Source organism: Gadus morhua, chromosome 3 (genome assembly GCF_902167405.1).
Source record: "Gadus morhua chromosome 3, gadMor3.0, whole genome shotgun sequence".
NCBI classification, from domain to species: domain Eukaryota; kingdom Metazoa; phylum Chordata; class Actinopteri; order Gadiformes; family Gadidae; genus Gadus; species Gadus morhua.
In genome coordinates this window covers 12,133,164-12,149,005 of record NC_044050.1, presented here as the reverse complement: position 1 = coordinate 12,149,005, position 15,842 = coordinate 12,133,164, and the positions used below count along the sequence as shown (strand labels likewise).

The 15,842-nt window shown below is 45.6% G+C and overlaps 1 protein-coding gene across 1 annotated transcript; it reads right to left on the bottom strand.

The window, feature by feature from the left end:
• Nucleotides 1-661: 661 nt before the first annotated feature.
• vwa10.2 (von Willebrand factor A domain containing 10, tandem duplicate 2) lies at nucleotides 662-14,735 on the bottom strand. The gene is made up of 18 exons (XM_030352817.1): nucleotides 14,573-14,735; nucleotides 13,828-14,198; nucleotides 12,067-12,268; nucleotides 11,480-11,565; nucleotides 10,623-10,716; nucleotides 10,174-10,302; nucleotides 9,735-9,921; nucleotides 8,622-8,791; nucleotides 8,327-8,439; nucleotides 7,085-7,201; nucleotides 6,723-6,926; nucleotides 6,132-6,267; nucleotides 4,183-4,335; nucleotides 3,901-3,993; nucleotides 3,203-3,312; nucleotides 2,875-3,048; nucleotides 2,173-2,484; nucleotides 662-1,964 (listed from the first exon to the last, which is right to left on the bottom strand). Exons 2-18 carry the CDS (start codon nucleotides 14,032-14,034, stop codon nucleotides 1,515-1,517), a joined length of 2,937 nt encoding a protein of 978 aa, XP_030208677.1. The 5' UTR covers nucleotides 14,035-14,198; nucleotides 14,573-14,735; the 3' UTR covers nucleotides 662-1,514.
• Between the last annotated feature and the right edge of the window lie 1,107 nt (nucleotides 14,736-15,842).

Genomic DNA, 15,842 nt, shown 5'->3' with positions numbered 1-15,842 from the left:
TTGACGTTATTAGGGATTCCTAAAAAAACGTGCACGTTGCAACATATTCATAGCTGCACACGATTGATTTAAGTTTTCAACACCACATAGTTTTGCCGGTTTTGTCTCTTGATAAGGTATGGAAAAATAAAGATGCCTTCACGCAATAACAGCTCGATTCTTGACAAAGTATGTTCAAGATTCCACACAATGCCAGCTGTTTTCATACAGACCATCATGGGGCAACACATTTAGGTGTCAATCATCCAGACAGGTATCGCCCGCCTTCAAATAGCGAATTTAGGCAAAAACCACAAGGTGGCAGTATATTGCTATTCTTACAAAACCAATTTATAAATACCGTCAAATATTTCGGATTGTTCTGCTCTTAAAATTACATTCTCATGGTCCGTTTTTACCCCATAGTGTAGACCCACTGTAAAGTGTGTCGGCCAACAGTCTGAAGCTGAATAGCCTACTAATAAAAGCATCCACTCCTTTTGTATATTATGAAATAAAGAGAACTACGTTCAATTTATGTACATCACATTACAAGCAATGTGCCAGGTGTTGCCTGGGCACTTTCCTGCTTTAAACCAACCATGCACACCAGCCGGTCGGGTGATGGCGGGCCAGCATGTGCAAGGAGGAGGGATAGAATACAATTGCAGACAACTCAGAAAACGGAACAAAAAAGAGCCTTTAATAAAGATACTTGATCTCCATTTCATGAAAAGACAAAATAAAACCGTACAATTTAGAAACCAAGAGGAACAAGGGGCATGACAAAAACGAAGAACCAACAGAACAGGTGAAAGGGAGAGACTAATGGAGGAATGAGGTGTAGGTGGGAAGATTGCCAGAGAAAGCTCAGGTGAGGGAAATTAAGTGATTGTAGACGGGAGTGACAGGAACTGCGAAGCGAGGTGGAACATCTATTAACATCTGATGGACAGGGGGAGAAAAAAACACTCAACATAATAAAGACAAAACATGACATTCCGAACAGTAAAACCTGTACAAAGTAGCCTACTTCATTGCATAAATTATACAGTAACTGGTGGTTATTGGTTTCTTATTATTATTGGTCATAATATAATGAGATAATTATAAACGTTGTTGCCTCTTGTTATATCATGGAACTATTATAATGTGGTTACCTCTGATCGGTGAGATTATAAAACGACTATTATAACTTCATTGACTCTGATTTTGAAACTATTATAATTTAGGTGTCTCTGAATTTATCTCTGATTTTAATTAGGCTGTCTCTGATTGGTTATATTATAATGAGATTATTATAAGGCGGTTGTCCACGATAACCAGGGAGGAGATGACAGAGTAAAGGGGAGGTCCATGGAAGGAGGGGTGAGGAGGAAAGAGGACATATTAGGATTAATAGAAAAAGTAGAGTCTAACATAAATGGCACATAGCAGAGGACAGAAGACTGAAGGGGTGATCAAACTTAATAGTATTTTCTTTAGATAAAATCCAGTAGGCCTACAGCCCCAAAAATGTAACCGTTTAACCCAATTCAAAGCGAGAGGAGGGAGACGGCGACACCAATCCACAGAAACGAAGACATAGTCAGAGGGCGCCACCCGGTGGACGTTGTTTGAACTGCACTGGCAGTAGTGATGCCCGGCGGCGGCGCCAGCGTGGTGGGCTGTTCGATTTTCGCTTGTCCCCTGCAAGTGCCCACGTTCCCCGCCTGGTCCACAGCTACCAGCTCTACTGTTTGCGCACAGCAGGAGGCACTGAAGGTAACCATGGTGACGTTCTCTCCGGCCGCTCCCACCTGCTTGCTGGTGTTTAGCGTCCCGTTCCCCTGGCGTACGGAGACCGAGTCAATGCCGGTTCCGTTTGCCCCATCTGTCAACTGGGCAGAGAACTGCCACTGGGCGGAGCTACAGAGGGCGGAGCTGGAGGGACATGCGTCTGATATGGAGATCATCTGACACACGGGCCCCGAGACATCCGTCACCTGCGGTCGGGGACAAATATTTAAAATTTTAAATAATTAGATTTTAATCACGATTTGGAAGCTTGGGACAGAAATGGATGCTAGATAACGATAGTGATTTATGTGAAATAAATTATCCAACACTCAGACATTAGCCAAACCACGTATGGCCGAAATAAGAACAACTTTTGGCTTGAAAAGACATAAAAGCTGAAGGTTGAGGCGTTACCTTGGCAGCCAATGCGAGCCTCAGCACAGCGTAGTTGACGTCGGCGTCCTTAGCTGCTTCCACAGTCAGCGTCACGGCGCTCCCGCTCGCCGCGGTCCCTGGCACCATCAGCTCCACCGTGCCGTTGGCTGTTCCCCCGTCGCCCAGGGTTACGGTGGCAGGCGCCGTGCTGGTGTAACCTTGGTCGTTGCTGACGCGCACAGAGTACGTGCCGGTCGCGCTGGCGTTGACCACCCCGTCGGCGGTGGAGGAGACGGTGAAGGGGACTGAGATGGTGGAGCCCGGTTCTACTGAGGTGGCGTTGGCTTGGACCTTGAACCACACAAGTACACATTCAGGGTGAGCTGGTTCGGATGCCCGCTCACACTTGGGTTATTCTAAGCAACTGTTTGGCCACCACTACTAAATAATAACAATAATAATAATACGTTTATTTTATATGGAGCCTTTCTCACACCAAGGTGGCTTTACAGATTCATGGGAGCACACACGGAGCAAGACAGCACAGCGAGAAGTACAACAACACAAATAAAAATGAATAATAAATACAGAGGGTCTATGCAGTGGTGGAAGAGGAGAAGTGAACTACATTCGATGGGACAGTTTTTAGGTGTTAGCACATGAGTGGCTGGAGCTACTGAGGCTACACTGGAGGGGTGTGGTGGTGAGGTTGGGCTGGTCAGGAGGAGAGGGAGTGCTCACAGAGACGGAGATGCTGGAAGTCTTGATCTGGGTGTTGGCCTGGCGTTGGAAGGTGCCGGGGGCTGACGTGGATCTTGAGGGGGTGCTGGCACTCTCTTCACCCCTCAGACGCACCGAAAACTCCCCCTCTGGCACGTTGGGGAAGGTGACCAGGTAGTTACTGTTGCCCAGCGCCTGTGGAGGGCAGGAACCAAAACACTTGACTGCATCCTCTAAAGCCAGAGGTGGAGGATTGATTGCATGGAGGTTCTATACACGAGTCAGGGTCGCTCGGTGGTTCGAAAAAGTGAGAGAAAAAAAAGTGGGAAATTCAAATTCCGCATTTTACCCGAATTGATCCATTGACCTGGCGTGACCCTGAGCCTTCGACCAGAGTAACCTCAGTGAGCTTTGCGGCGTCACTTCCTGTCACTGTCACTAGTAGGCTAGCATTGCCTCCTGGAGGAGAAAAGAGAAATCGAGACTCAGCGGCTGGACACAAACTACAATGGAATTTAGATAGACAAAACATGCCACAACCAACCGGTTAGACTAACCAACAAGGCAGAAACACAGGCCAGTTAGACCAACCAACCAGTCAGAAACACAGACAGATTAGAACAACCAACCAGTCAGAAATACAAACCAGTTAGACCAACCAGCAAGTCAGAAACACAGACCAATAAGACCAACCAACCAGTCAGAAACACAAACCAGTTAGACAAACCAACCAGTCAGAAATACAAACCAGTTAGACCAACCAGCCAGTCGGAAACACAGACCAATTAGACCAACCAGTCAGTCGGAAGCACAGACCAATTAGACCAACCAGCCAGTCGGAAACACAAACCAGTTGTTAGACCAATCAACCAGTCAGAAGCACAGACCAATTAGACCAACCAGCCAGTCAGAAATACAAACCAGTTAGACAAACCAACCAGTCAGAAGCACAGACTAGTTAGACCAACCAACCAGTTTGTACACAAACCAGTTCATTTCCTTGAAGGTTTGGTTCCCACGCTAGTGGAGGAGACAGCAGGGTTTCACCTGTGAGCGGGCGGCCCTCTTTCAGATTGTAGCCCCCGTGGCCTCCCTCATGCACCTCCATCAGGTTAAAGATGAAGTTCACTGAACTTTGACCTGGAACAGACCCAGCCCGACATAGACCATTGCTTAAATAGTTGGACATCTGGATCGGAATGGCTTAAAATGGCTTTATCAATCAATGAAATGCTGAGTAGACAGGATGTATACCGTTACACCCTAATGCTTCATTGATTGGTTGATAATCTATGGCTTGTGGGCCAATTGTGGGCTTGAAAATCTTACCAGTGACTTTGAGCGAGTAGGGATCATTGGAATTAACCGATATCTCCCATAATCCCGTCTGATTGTCAGTGTGGAGGCTGAAGCGTCTCAGGTTGCCCACGGTGGAGAAGGTTCCCAATGGGCCGCTGGGCTGGCTGGAGCCCTGGGAGGTACCTGCACAACAGGTACACACAGTATAGTACAGAGCCGGCAAAAGTGCTCCAGTACTCAGGTGAGACTCAGGCTGCATCCCATTTCTACCCCTTACCCCTCCCCCTTACCCCTCCCCCTTGTTTTGAAGGGGGAAGGGGAATGGGGGAAGGGGTAGGGGCTAGAAACTCCTTCGCCTTACACCTCCCCCTTGTTTTGAAGGGGTAAGGGGAGGGGGGAAGGGGAAGGTGTAAGGGGTAGAAATGGGATTGGGCCTTAAAAAGGTGAGCCGAACACCCGACCAACAGCTTTTGAGAAATAGCTTTCAAGTTTTTCTGGGCCTGGAGCGCTGCCAGTCCACCTGTAAATAAAGTCCCCTTCACTGGAACGCATCAGTGCCCGCCCCCCTTTTTGAACAGCTCTGGTTCCGGAAGTAAATATCCCCTCATCTTCTCATCTTACTTTACAGAAAATCGGTATATAAAGAGTTTAAAGCCTGATTTATCCCACAAATTATTCGTGAACATAAAACATTTGATTCGGAGCAAAATAAAAATTAAATAAACGGCTCTCGGTACAAGCCTGTGTACATTAGTGAAGGAACTACTTTTCCGACGACTTACCACCCAAGTGCGGTTCTTGCATCTTTGAACCTTAGCCGTTATTTAGTGTTTACATTGTTAAAGGTTGTATCAGTGAAGTTGGGTGACGTCACTTCTGTCGGTATTTGAAGCGAGATCCCAAACAGAGTCAGCTCGCCCCTCCCTTCCCTGTTTCGTGCTTCCAGTAAAAACAATCATGATCGCAGCGCAAAACCCCACAACACCCACCCCTTGTCGGTGATTGGTTGTTATACCACTGATTTTGTTGGAGCGGTTGGAGGTACCATTTGTCTTTGTGCACAATCTCGGAGCATATATAGGATGCGCACAGAGAGACCGAGTTTTTTGACAGCCTGCTTATGGGGCGGGCAGCTAGCGGATCGTGAGGAAAGATCAGATGAATGTGATCATTTATGTTTCAGCGTAGAATCGCTGATACCATCTTTAATGAAAGTCTTTTGATATATTGACTGTGTGTATGTATATTGTTCCATATAGTGTTTATAGTGTTGGCGTCGACATGGTACAGTGCTTCGTTCCTGATTGCAATCACCGCTTAGGTGTTAGGAGTGTGTTGGCTAAGACACGGTAGATGGGTTTTTAAGGTAATAATAACGTTACTAGTTTTTAATACACATGAATTCAGTTACCTCTTCCAGTTATATATTCTTTCAACGTTATGTAGCCTATTCATAGCCTTTATCCTAGCCAAATAACTGTATAGCACTGCTATATCATATGTAGCACTTGCATATAGCAGACATGCCGAATAAATCATGTTTTTCTGAAAACCTTTATTTAACTTGTGGCTTCTACAGGAGCATATACCATTGTTCCACAATCTCTTGGCGCGTGGTAAGTATACCTTGGAGGGTGACGAAATAATGGCTATTATTCAAAACCTCTATGCAGAATATGAATGTGATTTCCGTAACCACAATAAGATCTTTTCAGGTGTGTTGCATTAACGCTTAATCAGCAGACATTGGCATGCCTTTAACCTATAGAAGTAGGTAACATTCTTAATGTTGTCCTGCTTAAAGAAGAATGCATTGCTTAGCTATATCTGCACTGTGTATTACTTAAAAAAAGGCGATGTCACTGATATTTTCAATGATACTGCCTATCCAAAGAAATTAACAAGCCAAAATGTCCCATATCTCTGAATCTTCGCTCTGGGATTATTAAGTCAGTAATATTGGATGGAGTGAGTGGTACCTGAGGAGCTTGTGAGGTTAAAGGTGAGGGAAGCAGCTCCTGTGATATAGGCAGTCAGGTTTCTCATGGATCCGTCCACCTGGAAGCTGAAGGTGTCTGGCTTCCCTGGCTTCCTTATAGCCTGGATCAGCGTGACCTGCCATAGTGAGAACAGAACAGGTGTTCAGCTCAACACACTACTCATCAGGTCAACTACTGAATGGAGTACAGTTCAGTATGAAGTTCCGCACATAGCAGAAACCTTCATGTGTAGGCTTCATTGTGCGAGTGCTAGCTAAAGCCTACACATGCTGCAATGCAAGGTGTTCAAGCACCTTCCAAGTGGTTTGAAGCATGTTTAAATTGTTTGTACTGCAGGTTGTGCTGGTATTGCAGGTTGATGTCTGTTTTGGATGTCTTTCCAAAACCTTACTAGGTTACAAACATACAATTGATTTCTGTTAAAATCTCCTCTATTGTACATGTAGCTAGTTTGCCAAAATAGCAACCACTGCTTGGCAGGTTATGTTTATGCTGCAGTTTGTTTGGTTTCTGTTGGGTTAGCCCAGCCAAGTTGTGTTCGTGCCGCAGGTTTCTAGGTTACGATCGTACCACAGCGGGGGCTGAAGAGTCTTCTATGACGCTAGTGGCCAGGGTCAGGTCTGACTTGGTGACCTCTATGGCCTGTCCTCCAGAGGCCTGAGCCAGCTCCCGGTACAGCTGGGCATCTAATTGACTCATGACCCGCAGAGTCCCTCCCTGAGCCTCACGGCGGCGCCGTCGACTGGCCGTTACATCTGTCAACATGAAGGTCACCTGGAAGTGGGAACAATATGAAAAAGTAGTTGGACAATCAACAGTGTTTTCCCCATGCAACCACAGATGAACCACCCCCAAAGAGACACAGATCAGACAGACGGACAGACAGACAGACAGACAGACAGACAGACAGACAGACAGACAGCCAGACTTACCACAGACTTGGAGCTCTCTATGAGGGCAGTGATGGCACCTTTTAGGTGTGCGTCTTTTGCAGGAGCGTCAGTGAAGACGAAGATCTCAGAGGAGGGAGGAGCTGCTGCCAGGGCCAGCTGGTCGCAGGGACAGGAAACACGGACCAATGAAAACATGTTAGAAGGTAGTTGGCATGCCTCACAGACCATCAGGTACTCAAGATGGAGAAGAAAGAAAAATATGAATGAAAGAACAATGAAGACGTCAAAAGACGCAACAAGGAACTTTTTTCAAACAGCTCCATCAAATTTTCTTCTCGCTACAGAGTTATTATTTTATGGGACTCTAGTGACAGCATGAATGAACTGCTTTTACCTTTTTAGTCCTAAAAACTTTTCAGTATTCAGTCAGTATTTGTTCCCATTATCAGTAGGAATGCACCAAGCTAACCTTTCATGGCTGATACTGCTTTCATAAACAGTGGGGGGTTTAAAACATAAGCACACTAGATTTATTGGTAGATGCCCTTTTCACGGCATCTACCAATACATTTGGACCGTGTACATGGGAGGCTGATATTTCAACCAACAATTGCAAACCTAACAGTTAGATATTTGTCTTAATAATATCTCTAATGGATTGGGTGTGTCCACACCAGAATGTTTTTTTTTGCACCCAAATGTCTGCAGTCTATCTATATGCTTCCAAGTATCCTGAATCGTATTGATTTTATGAATATATGAATTTATGGAACATATATATCTGTATCTATTAGGGCTGGGCGATATGGACAAAATCTTATATCACGATATGAGTAATTTTATATCACGATATGGATATATATCACGATATGGTATTTTTGAAGTAAATTAAAATAATAAATGGCTTAAAATAACCATGCCTCACATTTGATCAGTTTTTTCTTTTATTTTGCACTTGAATTTCCATGCTTACAAAGGAGTAAGTAGCGAACAATCTGTCATTAACTGCAGTGTCATATAGTGCAAACATCTTGTAAACATTGATGTTTACAAGATTGGCTGGTGAAGTTTCTTCTTCTGGGAATAGTTAAATGTCTTACAGCTAAGCACTCTGCTGCAGGGCCCCGTTGTGGCGCAGTTCCATCCACCGCCATTTTTTTTTTTTCTCTCTCGGTATAAACGATATGGCCAAATCTCTCCCGGTAGACACTTTCATATCGTCCACGGTATGATATCGTCATATCGCCCAGCCCTAGTATCTATATAATATACGAGTCCCACCTGCAGTCCGGAAAGGCAGAGTTCTGGTATATCTCCTCCTCCAGATGCTGTCAGCCGGTTGATGTTTGCTTTGAACACATCTGCATCTGTTGTGATGAGCAACGGGCCAAAACCTGGACATCACAAAGGTGAATGAATATTGGTTTCATGGTTACGGTTGGTTGAAATTGGTCGTACAGCCAGCCAGACAGACAGACAACCAGACAGTGAGACAGGCAGACAGACAGTGAGACAGGCAGACGGACAGATTGACAGGTAGCCCGGCAGACCAACACCCAGGCAGCCAGACAGAGACCTGGATCGTTGAAGGGGACCAGGATGTAGGCTGAGGGTTCCTCCTGTGTTCCTCTCTTGCTGTCTATGATGGAGAAGGACACCCGCTTGGCCTCGGCGATGTCATCGCTCATGCTGCCCGTGGTGTCGATGACGAAGCACAGCACAGAAGACTGGGAGAGGCCCATCAACCTAGGCCAGAGCAGAGCAGGGGAGCACGGATGTAGAACACAGCCACCTCAAGGGTTCGGGTCACCCCCAATTCAGAACAAAACCACTGGGTTAGTGGAAAGCGTCGCGCAATTTCACACACGTCCATTTCAAACCAGCTCCGTCTTCGCTCGCTTCAGACAGCTGCCCGATCGAGCCAAAGTGAACTGAAACGTGTCCTAACATGGCTGCCTGAAGTGTCAGCCGCAATGCTCCTGGTGCTGGATACTATTAGATCCAATTTAACCACTATTCACTACCAGCCTCAAGGCTTGTCGAAGGCTGGGGAAGTCTTTTTGTACGGCACCTGCCGCAATACAGAAACCATGTAGAGCGCTTTACAGTAGGCAGGAATCACATTTAAGGAAAAGCATTTAAAGAGATTTAAGGGACAATCATTAAAAGACATTATTTTACAAGAGAAACGTACAATTATAAGATTAATTAATTTATTAAGTATAAGAAGTTATATAAATAACAAAAAATGGATCAAAGTCTGAGCACTAGTTTGAAGTATATCGTATTGAGGCAGACCGCAATGTTCTGAATACTTTTTACGTAAGGGTGTGCTCCAGTATCTGGAGACTCCCTTAAAAACATTACATGGAAATTGAACCTTGCAAACCTATTACATAGATTATCCGATAATTAGTGCTATTTAAATAACTTGCAGACTACATACGCTATTACATTTATTGTATATAATGTATATACAATAGCAGAAGCTTTTGTCCAAAGCGATTTACAGTAAATGCATTCAACAATGAAGACATACCTCAAAAAGTGCAAGAATCATTTCGGTGCATAAAATAAACCAAATAAGCTCAGTGCTACATTATAGTAACCAGAGCTAGAGGCCGATAGAGAGATAAATTGTTCGCATTTTTTCAATTGTATTTAGCTGCTAGCGTTCCCCACGCCTTACCGCAGGAAGTTCTTGTCCCCCACCGCCAATCGGATGTCCTCCAGCAGCTCTACGGTGGCGTTGACGGCCAGGGCGGCGGCCTGGTGGTGCAGGGCCCCGTGGGGGGATCCGGGGTCATCCTTGCTGATCCCGCCCACCGGGTCCCGCAGGCTGGTCTTGTCGAACGCCCCACCATGGCTGCACTTACCTGGTGGGGAAACGTGGGGTTGATCAGACGTGATCTGCTGGGATCGGTCTGATTGGCTCAAAATGGGTTCTGCATGGTGATGCCATGGGTGGTGATGCTCTACCCAGGTGTGCCAGGCGTCGGCCTCTCATGAGGTTCTATTGGGTCTTCCGCCTGACCGTGAGTGGCATTTGAGAGGGTCAAGCGTGGGTTGGGTGTTGACGCCATGAAAGGGTAAGTCCTAAATGACCTAACAGTCTAGTGGTTGGGTACCTGCTGGCTTGGCTGAGGAGAACAGGTTGAAGTAGCCAGATGTGAGGAGTCCCTGTTGCAGAACATCTGGCAGGATGTTGTCGGTGCAGTCCCCATCGATGCAGTTCCGACAGGTTGGGACGCTCGAGCCTAGAGTGAGTTTAGGAGAACACTACAACTTTGAATGGTGCTGAACCAAAGACACATTCCTCTTTTAAGAGTCAAACCGCTCAAGTGTGGGTATCGTTGGAATACAGGATAACAACTATTTGTAAAGCCTTTTGTACCTGTAGTGTATTGCAGTCTTATAACGCGTTGGTTGGTGGAATACCATTTGGCTTGTTTTGCCATGTTTAACACTTACTATCCTCCTATGCATTTGTTCACCCAGTTTGTTTTGGCCCACGAAGACTTTGTGTAAACGTGATGCTTTTTCAAACCCTAGCTGTGGGGCCAGGAGGGCTGCCTACCTGCCAAGTTCTCCAGCTGTTGGTCTGGCCTGATGAGGGTGCTGTACGGGGCTTTGTTCCCCAGCTCTACCCAGTTACTGTGGCTGTAGAAGTCCTGGGAGAAGAATTAAAGATTACAGCGGGGCTCTACCAGCAAAACATGCTCGCCATACTTCGAGTCACCATCCCATCCTATCCCAACAATCATTCCTCCCCCCTTCCCTGCATCTCTCCACCCTCCATGCATCCATCCACCCCCCCACTATACCACCATCTTACCAACCCCATCCATCCAGCCACCCCTCCACCTACCATCATCTGACCAACCCCATCCATCCACCCCTCCACCTACCATCATCTGACCAACCCCATCCATCCACCCCTCCACCTACCATCATCTGACCAACCCCATCCATCCACCCCTCCACCTACCATCATCTGACCAACCCCATCCATCCACCCACCCCTCCACCTACCATCATCTGACCAACCCCATCCAGCCACCCCTCCACCTACCATCATCTGACCAACCCCATCCAGCCACCCCTCCACCTACCACCATCTGACCAACCCCATCCAGCCACCCCTCCACCTACCATCATCTGACCAACCCCATCCATCCACCCCTCCACCTACCATCATCTGACCAACCCCATCCATCCACCCACCCCTCCACCTACCATCATCTGACCAACCCCATCCATCCAGCCACCCCTCCACCTACCATCATCTGACCAACCCCATCCAGCCACCCCTCCACCTACCATCATCTGACCAACCCCATCCATCCACCCCTCCCTCCATCCATCAACCCCTCCACCTACCCCTCCCTCCGCCCACTGGCTCTTCCATCCTTCCCCTCACTCCCTCTAGCCCACCTGTAGTGTGTGACAGACGAATCCCAGGTTGAGCCTTCCAGCCACAAAGTTCTCCAGCTTCACGCTGGCCTTCACTGCAGACACGCCTAGGAAGCAGAAATGAACCGCTAGACCCGTTCCTAGTAGGAACTTCCTACCACCATTTGCATTGATGTTCTGTTGTGATTATTCCTTCAAACCAGTTGTAGGGATTTATTCGTAGTGTCTTGTAATGGCAGGAATGAATATGAATGAAATGACTCTTAATGGAATCAGCGCAGTGGTTCGGTTAGTACAGAAAATCACGCTTCTCAGAATGTGTCAGTTTCCCGCATTTAGCTGGTCTGACATTTGTCTGGAGCAGTGACGTTAAATTCGGGCTCATGGGTAGTGTAGTAGATATCACGGACACAAGTAGAAGTTATGTTATGAGGAACAGATTCTCAGTAGTTAAGGTAAACATTAACACTAAATGGTTTAACAGGGAGTAAAATTCTCCCCTCAACAGTTATTCTAATGGGTTGAATATGGGGGCAATCTGGAAGGAACCAAATGGCACACAGATTATTCTGACACAATCCTGTAGCCCATACTTCCTGCCCCTATACCTGCTGTTATGACATCACGTCCTCCCTGGAACTCCTCGTCGTCGAAGTGGACCCTTTCGTCCAGCGCCAGCGCCACGTCTATTGCGGCATTGCTCAGGTATATGTTGGTGATGGCTGTCTGGAACATGACGGTCGAGAGGAGCGTGGATCCGCTCGTGGAGCACGCCCGCTGCACCTCGGAGCTCGTCAAGCTGTCGTCTATCTGAGGAGCGGGAAAAATAGAGACTCAGGAGGGGAAAAACTACAAACTGAGGAGTGGGGAAACTACTATCTGAGGAGCGGGAAAAATAGAGACTTAGGAGGGGAAAACTACCAACTGAGGAGCGGGGAAACTACAAACTGAGGAGCGGGGAAACTACAAACTGAGGAGCGGGGAAACTACTATCTGAGGAGAGGGAAAAATAGAGACTCAGGAGGGGAAAAACTACAAACTGAGGAGCGGGGAAACTACTAACTGAGGAGCGGGAAAACTACAAACTGAGGAGCGGGAAAACTACAAACTCTGGAGTGGGAAAACTACAAACTGAGGAGTGGGAAAACTACAAACTGAGGAGCGGGTAAACTACAAACTGAGGAGTGGGTAAACTACAAACTGAGGAGTGGGTAAACTACACACTGAGGAGGGGCAGAACTACAAACTCAGGAGTGGGTAAACTACAAACTGGGGAGCGGGTCAACTATAAACTGAGGAGCGGGTAAACTACTAACTGAGGGGCGGGAAAATAACAAACTGGAGATCCGATAAACTAAAAACTGAGAACAGAGAGCTACAAAGTACAAAGTAAACTAGGGGAGTAGAGGACTACAAATAAAAAAGAGATAAAAGTAATGATGGGAACTGCAGATCAAGAAAACCCTAAGAGTCAGGGCCCTATACATATATTTAGTCATTGCTAAGATAAAACCCCATTTATCATTTCACAATCTGGAAAAAGTAATGCACGCTTTCATCACATTACGGCTGGATAACTGCAACTCCCTTTACCCAGGACTCCCTCAATCACTTCTCTTGTGCCTTCAGATGGTCCAGACTGGATCCAGAAAGTGGGATCATATTACCCCCATCCTAGCATCCCTCCACTGGTTGCCATCCAGCACAGAATTCATTTTAAAACCCTACTTGAATGACCTGGCCCCGCCCTACATTAAAGAGCTCATCCACCACCAATCAGCTCCCAGGTCCCTTAGATCATGTAGCATTGGTCTCCTGTACGTTCCACGCGCTAGATTAAAACAGAGAGGTGATAGAGCTTTTGCTCTGGCTGCCCCCCGCCTTTGGAATGACCTACCGCCTTAAATTAGAGACGCTCCTTCCGTAACCATCTTTAAATCTAGGCTCAAAACACCTCTTCTCCCTGGCCTTTCCTCCTCTTTTATGATATGTTGTTATTTTTACGTTTTTCATGTACTCGCTATGTGTGTGGTATGTGTTCTTTTATATGTCTCTTTGCACCATATACGCCACTTTGGCCAGTGAAAGCTGCTTTTAAATGTGCCTTATAAATATTTTTTGCTTACTTCCTATATATTATGATTTAATATGAATATAAAAACGATAAATGGAAATCAGTTCAGAAATGGAAACCTAAAATTGTTTTTAACTCAGAAAAACTGCAGCTCCCCTGTTTCCTTGTATTTGTTTAAAGGCCAGTCTTTCTCTATATGGCGGGAACAGGTGAAAGCAGTCAATGCGGTGTCTGTACTGTATGTACTGTATATATGTCTATGGTGAGGACCCTCGGCTCCCATAAGAATACCCACCGTCAGGCTGAAGTCTCGGCCCTCTGCGGAGGCCAACGCCCGACACACCTCGGCTGACTTGTAGAGCAACGCCCTCTGTGTGATCTCCAGGTGAGTGGAGGAATCTCCCACCAAAGAGAAGAGAGGCTGGAAGCAGAGCGCTGAGGACCACAGGAAGGAGAAGAACACCAGGGGGGGAATAAGGGAGCATGTGTGTGTGGAGGTCATGATGAAGGAGGAGGAGGGGGGCTGAGAACGGAGAGAGCCCTGAGTGGAAGATACACAGTGTCCCGTTCGGGGGATTTCCGAAACTATCCAGGCGGGAGATCCGTTGGCCTTTCGGGATCTGAACGGCTGTGTTAACCAGGCGCAACGAGCTAGAGTGGCTACACCTGCAGAGAGAGAGAGACAGTCAGAGAGAAACATAACACACACCAATACTTTTACTATAAGATGGAAACTGTAAAAAGTGGTCAACGAATAAATGAAATATATCAATATATATATATTTATTAATTGATTAGAAAATATAATACATTTTATAATCTTGTATATTCTTAGCAAATAGGTACATATGTTACAGAACATAACTGAATTATCCGAATTATGTGATTATTTTATTTAAATGAATGAACTCACCCAATACATTAATAAAAAAAATCGTATATTGTTGTGTCCAATGGTTCATACGACCAGTACCACAGCAGGGTACTGGGTAAGGTAGCCTAATGCTGAAGTGAGTTGCTGAGCGATCTACTAAACTTACCTTGAAGTTCTTCTTCTGTGGTGCTGATTTGGTCCTGTCACCGTAATGTATTTTAAGTGTCCGAGGAACGGACCAACCCAGACCTGTCCGTTCAAGAGGTGTACGAGGGACAGACTGGCCTCAGGTGAGTATGTGTGTACAGTTTTGAGAGAGAGAGAGAGAGAGAGAGAGAGAGAGAGAGAGAGAGAGAGAGAGAGAGAGAGAGAGAGAGAGATAAAGAGAGTATGTGGAAGACAATGAGGTGCGTGTTTGCTTTCTGAGTGTGGGTCATGGTTGACGACCAGCCCCACGTCACAACCATTTCGAGCCCTTAGTGATTTTTTCATTTACCTATGTGTTTTTTAAATAAATGGTATTTAAATATTAACAATTGTGTTATTTTTGTGCTTTTTATAAATATAAATCAATATCAATATCTGATCATTTTAAAATATCCATAACTTTGGCTTGATATGAAAACGTTTTGTTAATGATGTTAATCGTCGATAATAATGTCCTTATTTCTACAAAAAGCTGTTTGACTATCATTTTGTTTTATGGAGCCGTCAACCACTATTGAGAACAATAGGTGTAAGTGGTAGTATCTGATTATTAACTGATCACTTTTAACTGGTTGGAACTAGCCGGCTTTGCTGGGGGGGGGGCATTGTGAGGTCTGTGGGGAACACGGAGGGGACCACGAGAGAGAGAGAGAGAGAGAGAGAGAGAGAGAGAGAGAGAGGGAGAGAGAGAGAGAGAGAGAGAGAGAGAGAGAGAGAGAGAGAGAGAGAGAGAGAGAGAGAGAGAGAGAGAGAGAGAGAGAGAGAGAGAGAGAGAGAGATAAAGAGAGTATGTGGAAGACAATGAGGTGCGTGTTTGTTTTCTGAGTGTGGGTCATGGTTGACAACCAGCCCCACGTCACAACCATTTCCAGCCCTTAGTGATTTTTTTATTTACCTATGTGTTTTTCAAATAAATGGTATTTAAATATTAACAATTGTGTTATTTTTGTGCTTTTTATAAATATAAATCAATATCAATATCTGATAATTTTAAAATATCCATAACTTTGGCTTGATATGTAAACGTTTTGTTAATGATGTTAATCATTGATAATAATGTCCTTATTTCTACAAAAAGCTGTTTGACTATCATTTTGTTTTATGGAGCCGTTAACCACTATTAAAAACAATAGGTGTAAGTGGTAGTATCTGATTATTAACTGATCTCTTTTAACTGGTTGAGAGAGAGAGAGAGAGAGAGAGAGAGAGAGAGAGAGAGAGAGAGAGAG

Excerpts from the sequence above, each read along its gene's own strand:
- vwa10.2 (XM_030352817.1), bottom strand. The coding sequence starts at position 14,034 with ATGACCTCCACACACACATGCTCCCTTATTCCCCCCCTGGTGTTCTTC. Across the intron at positions 10,717-11,479 it reads TCGTCTGTCACACACTACAG|GACTTCTACAGCCACAGTAA; the intron begins GTGGGCTAGAGG and ends TTCTTCTCCCAG. Across the intron at positions 7,202-8,326 it reads TCTGCCTTTCCGGACTGCAG|CTGGCCCTGGCAGCAGCTCC; the intron begins GTGGGACTCGTA and ends CCCTGCGACCAG.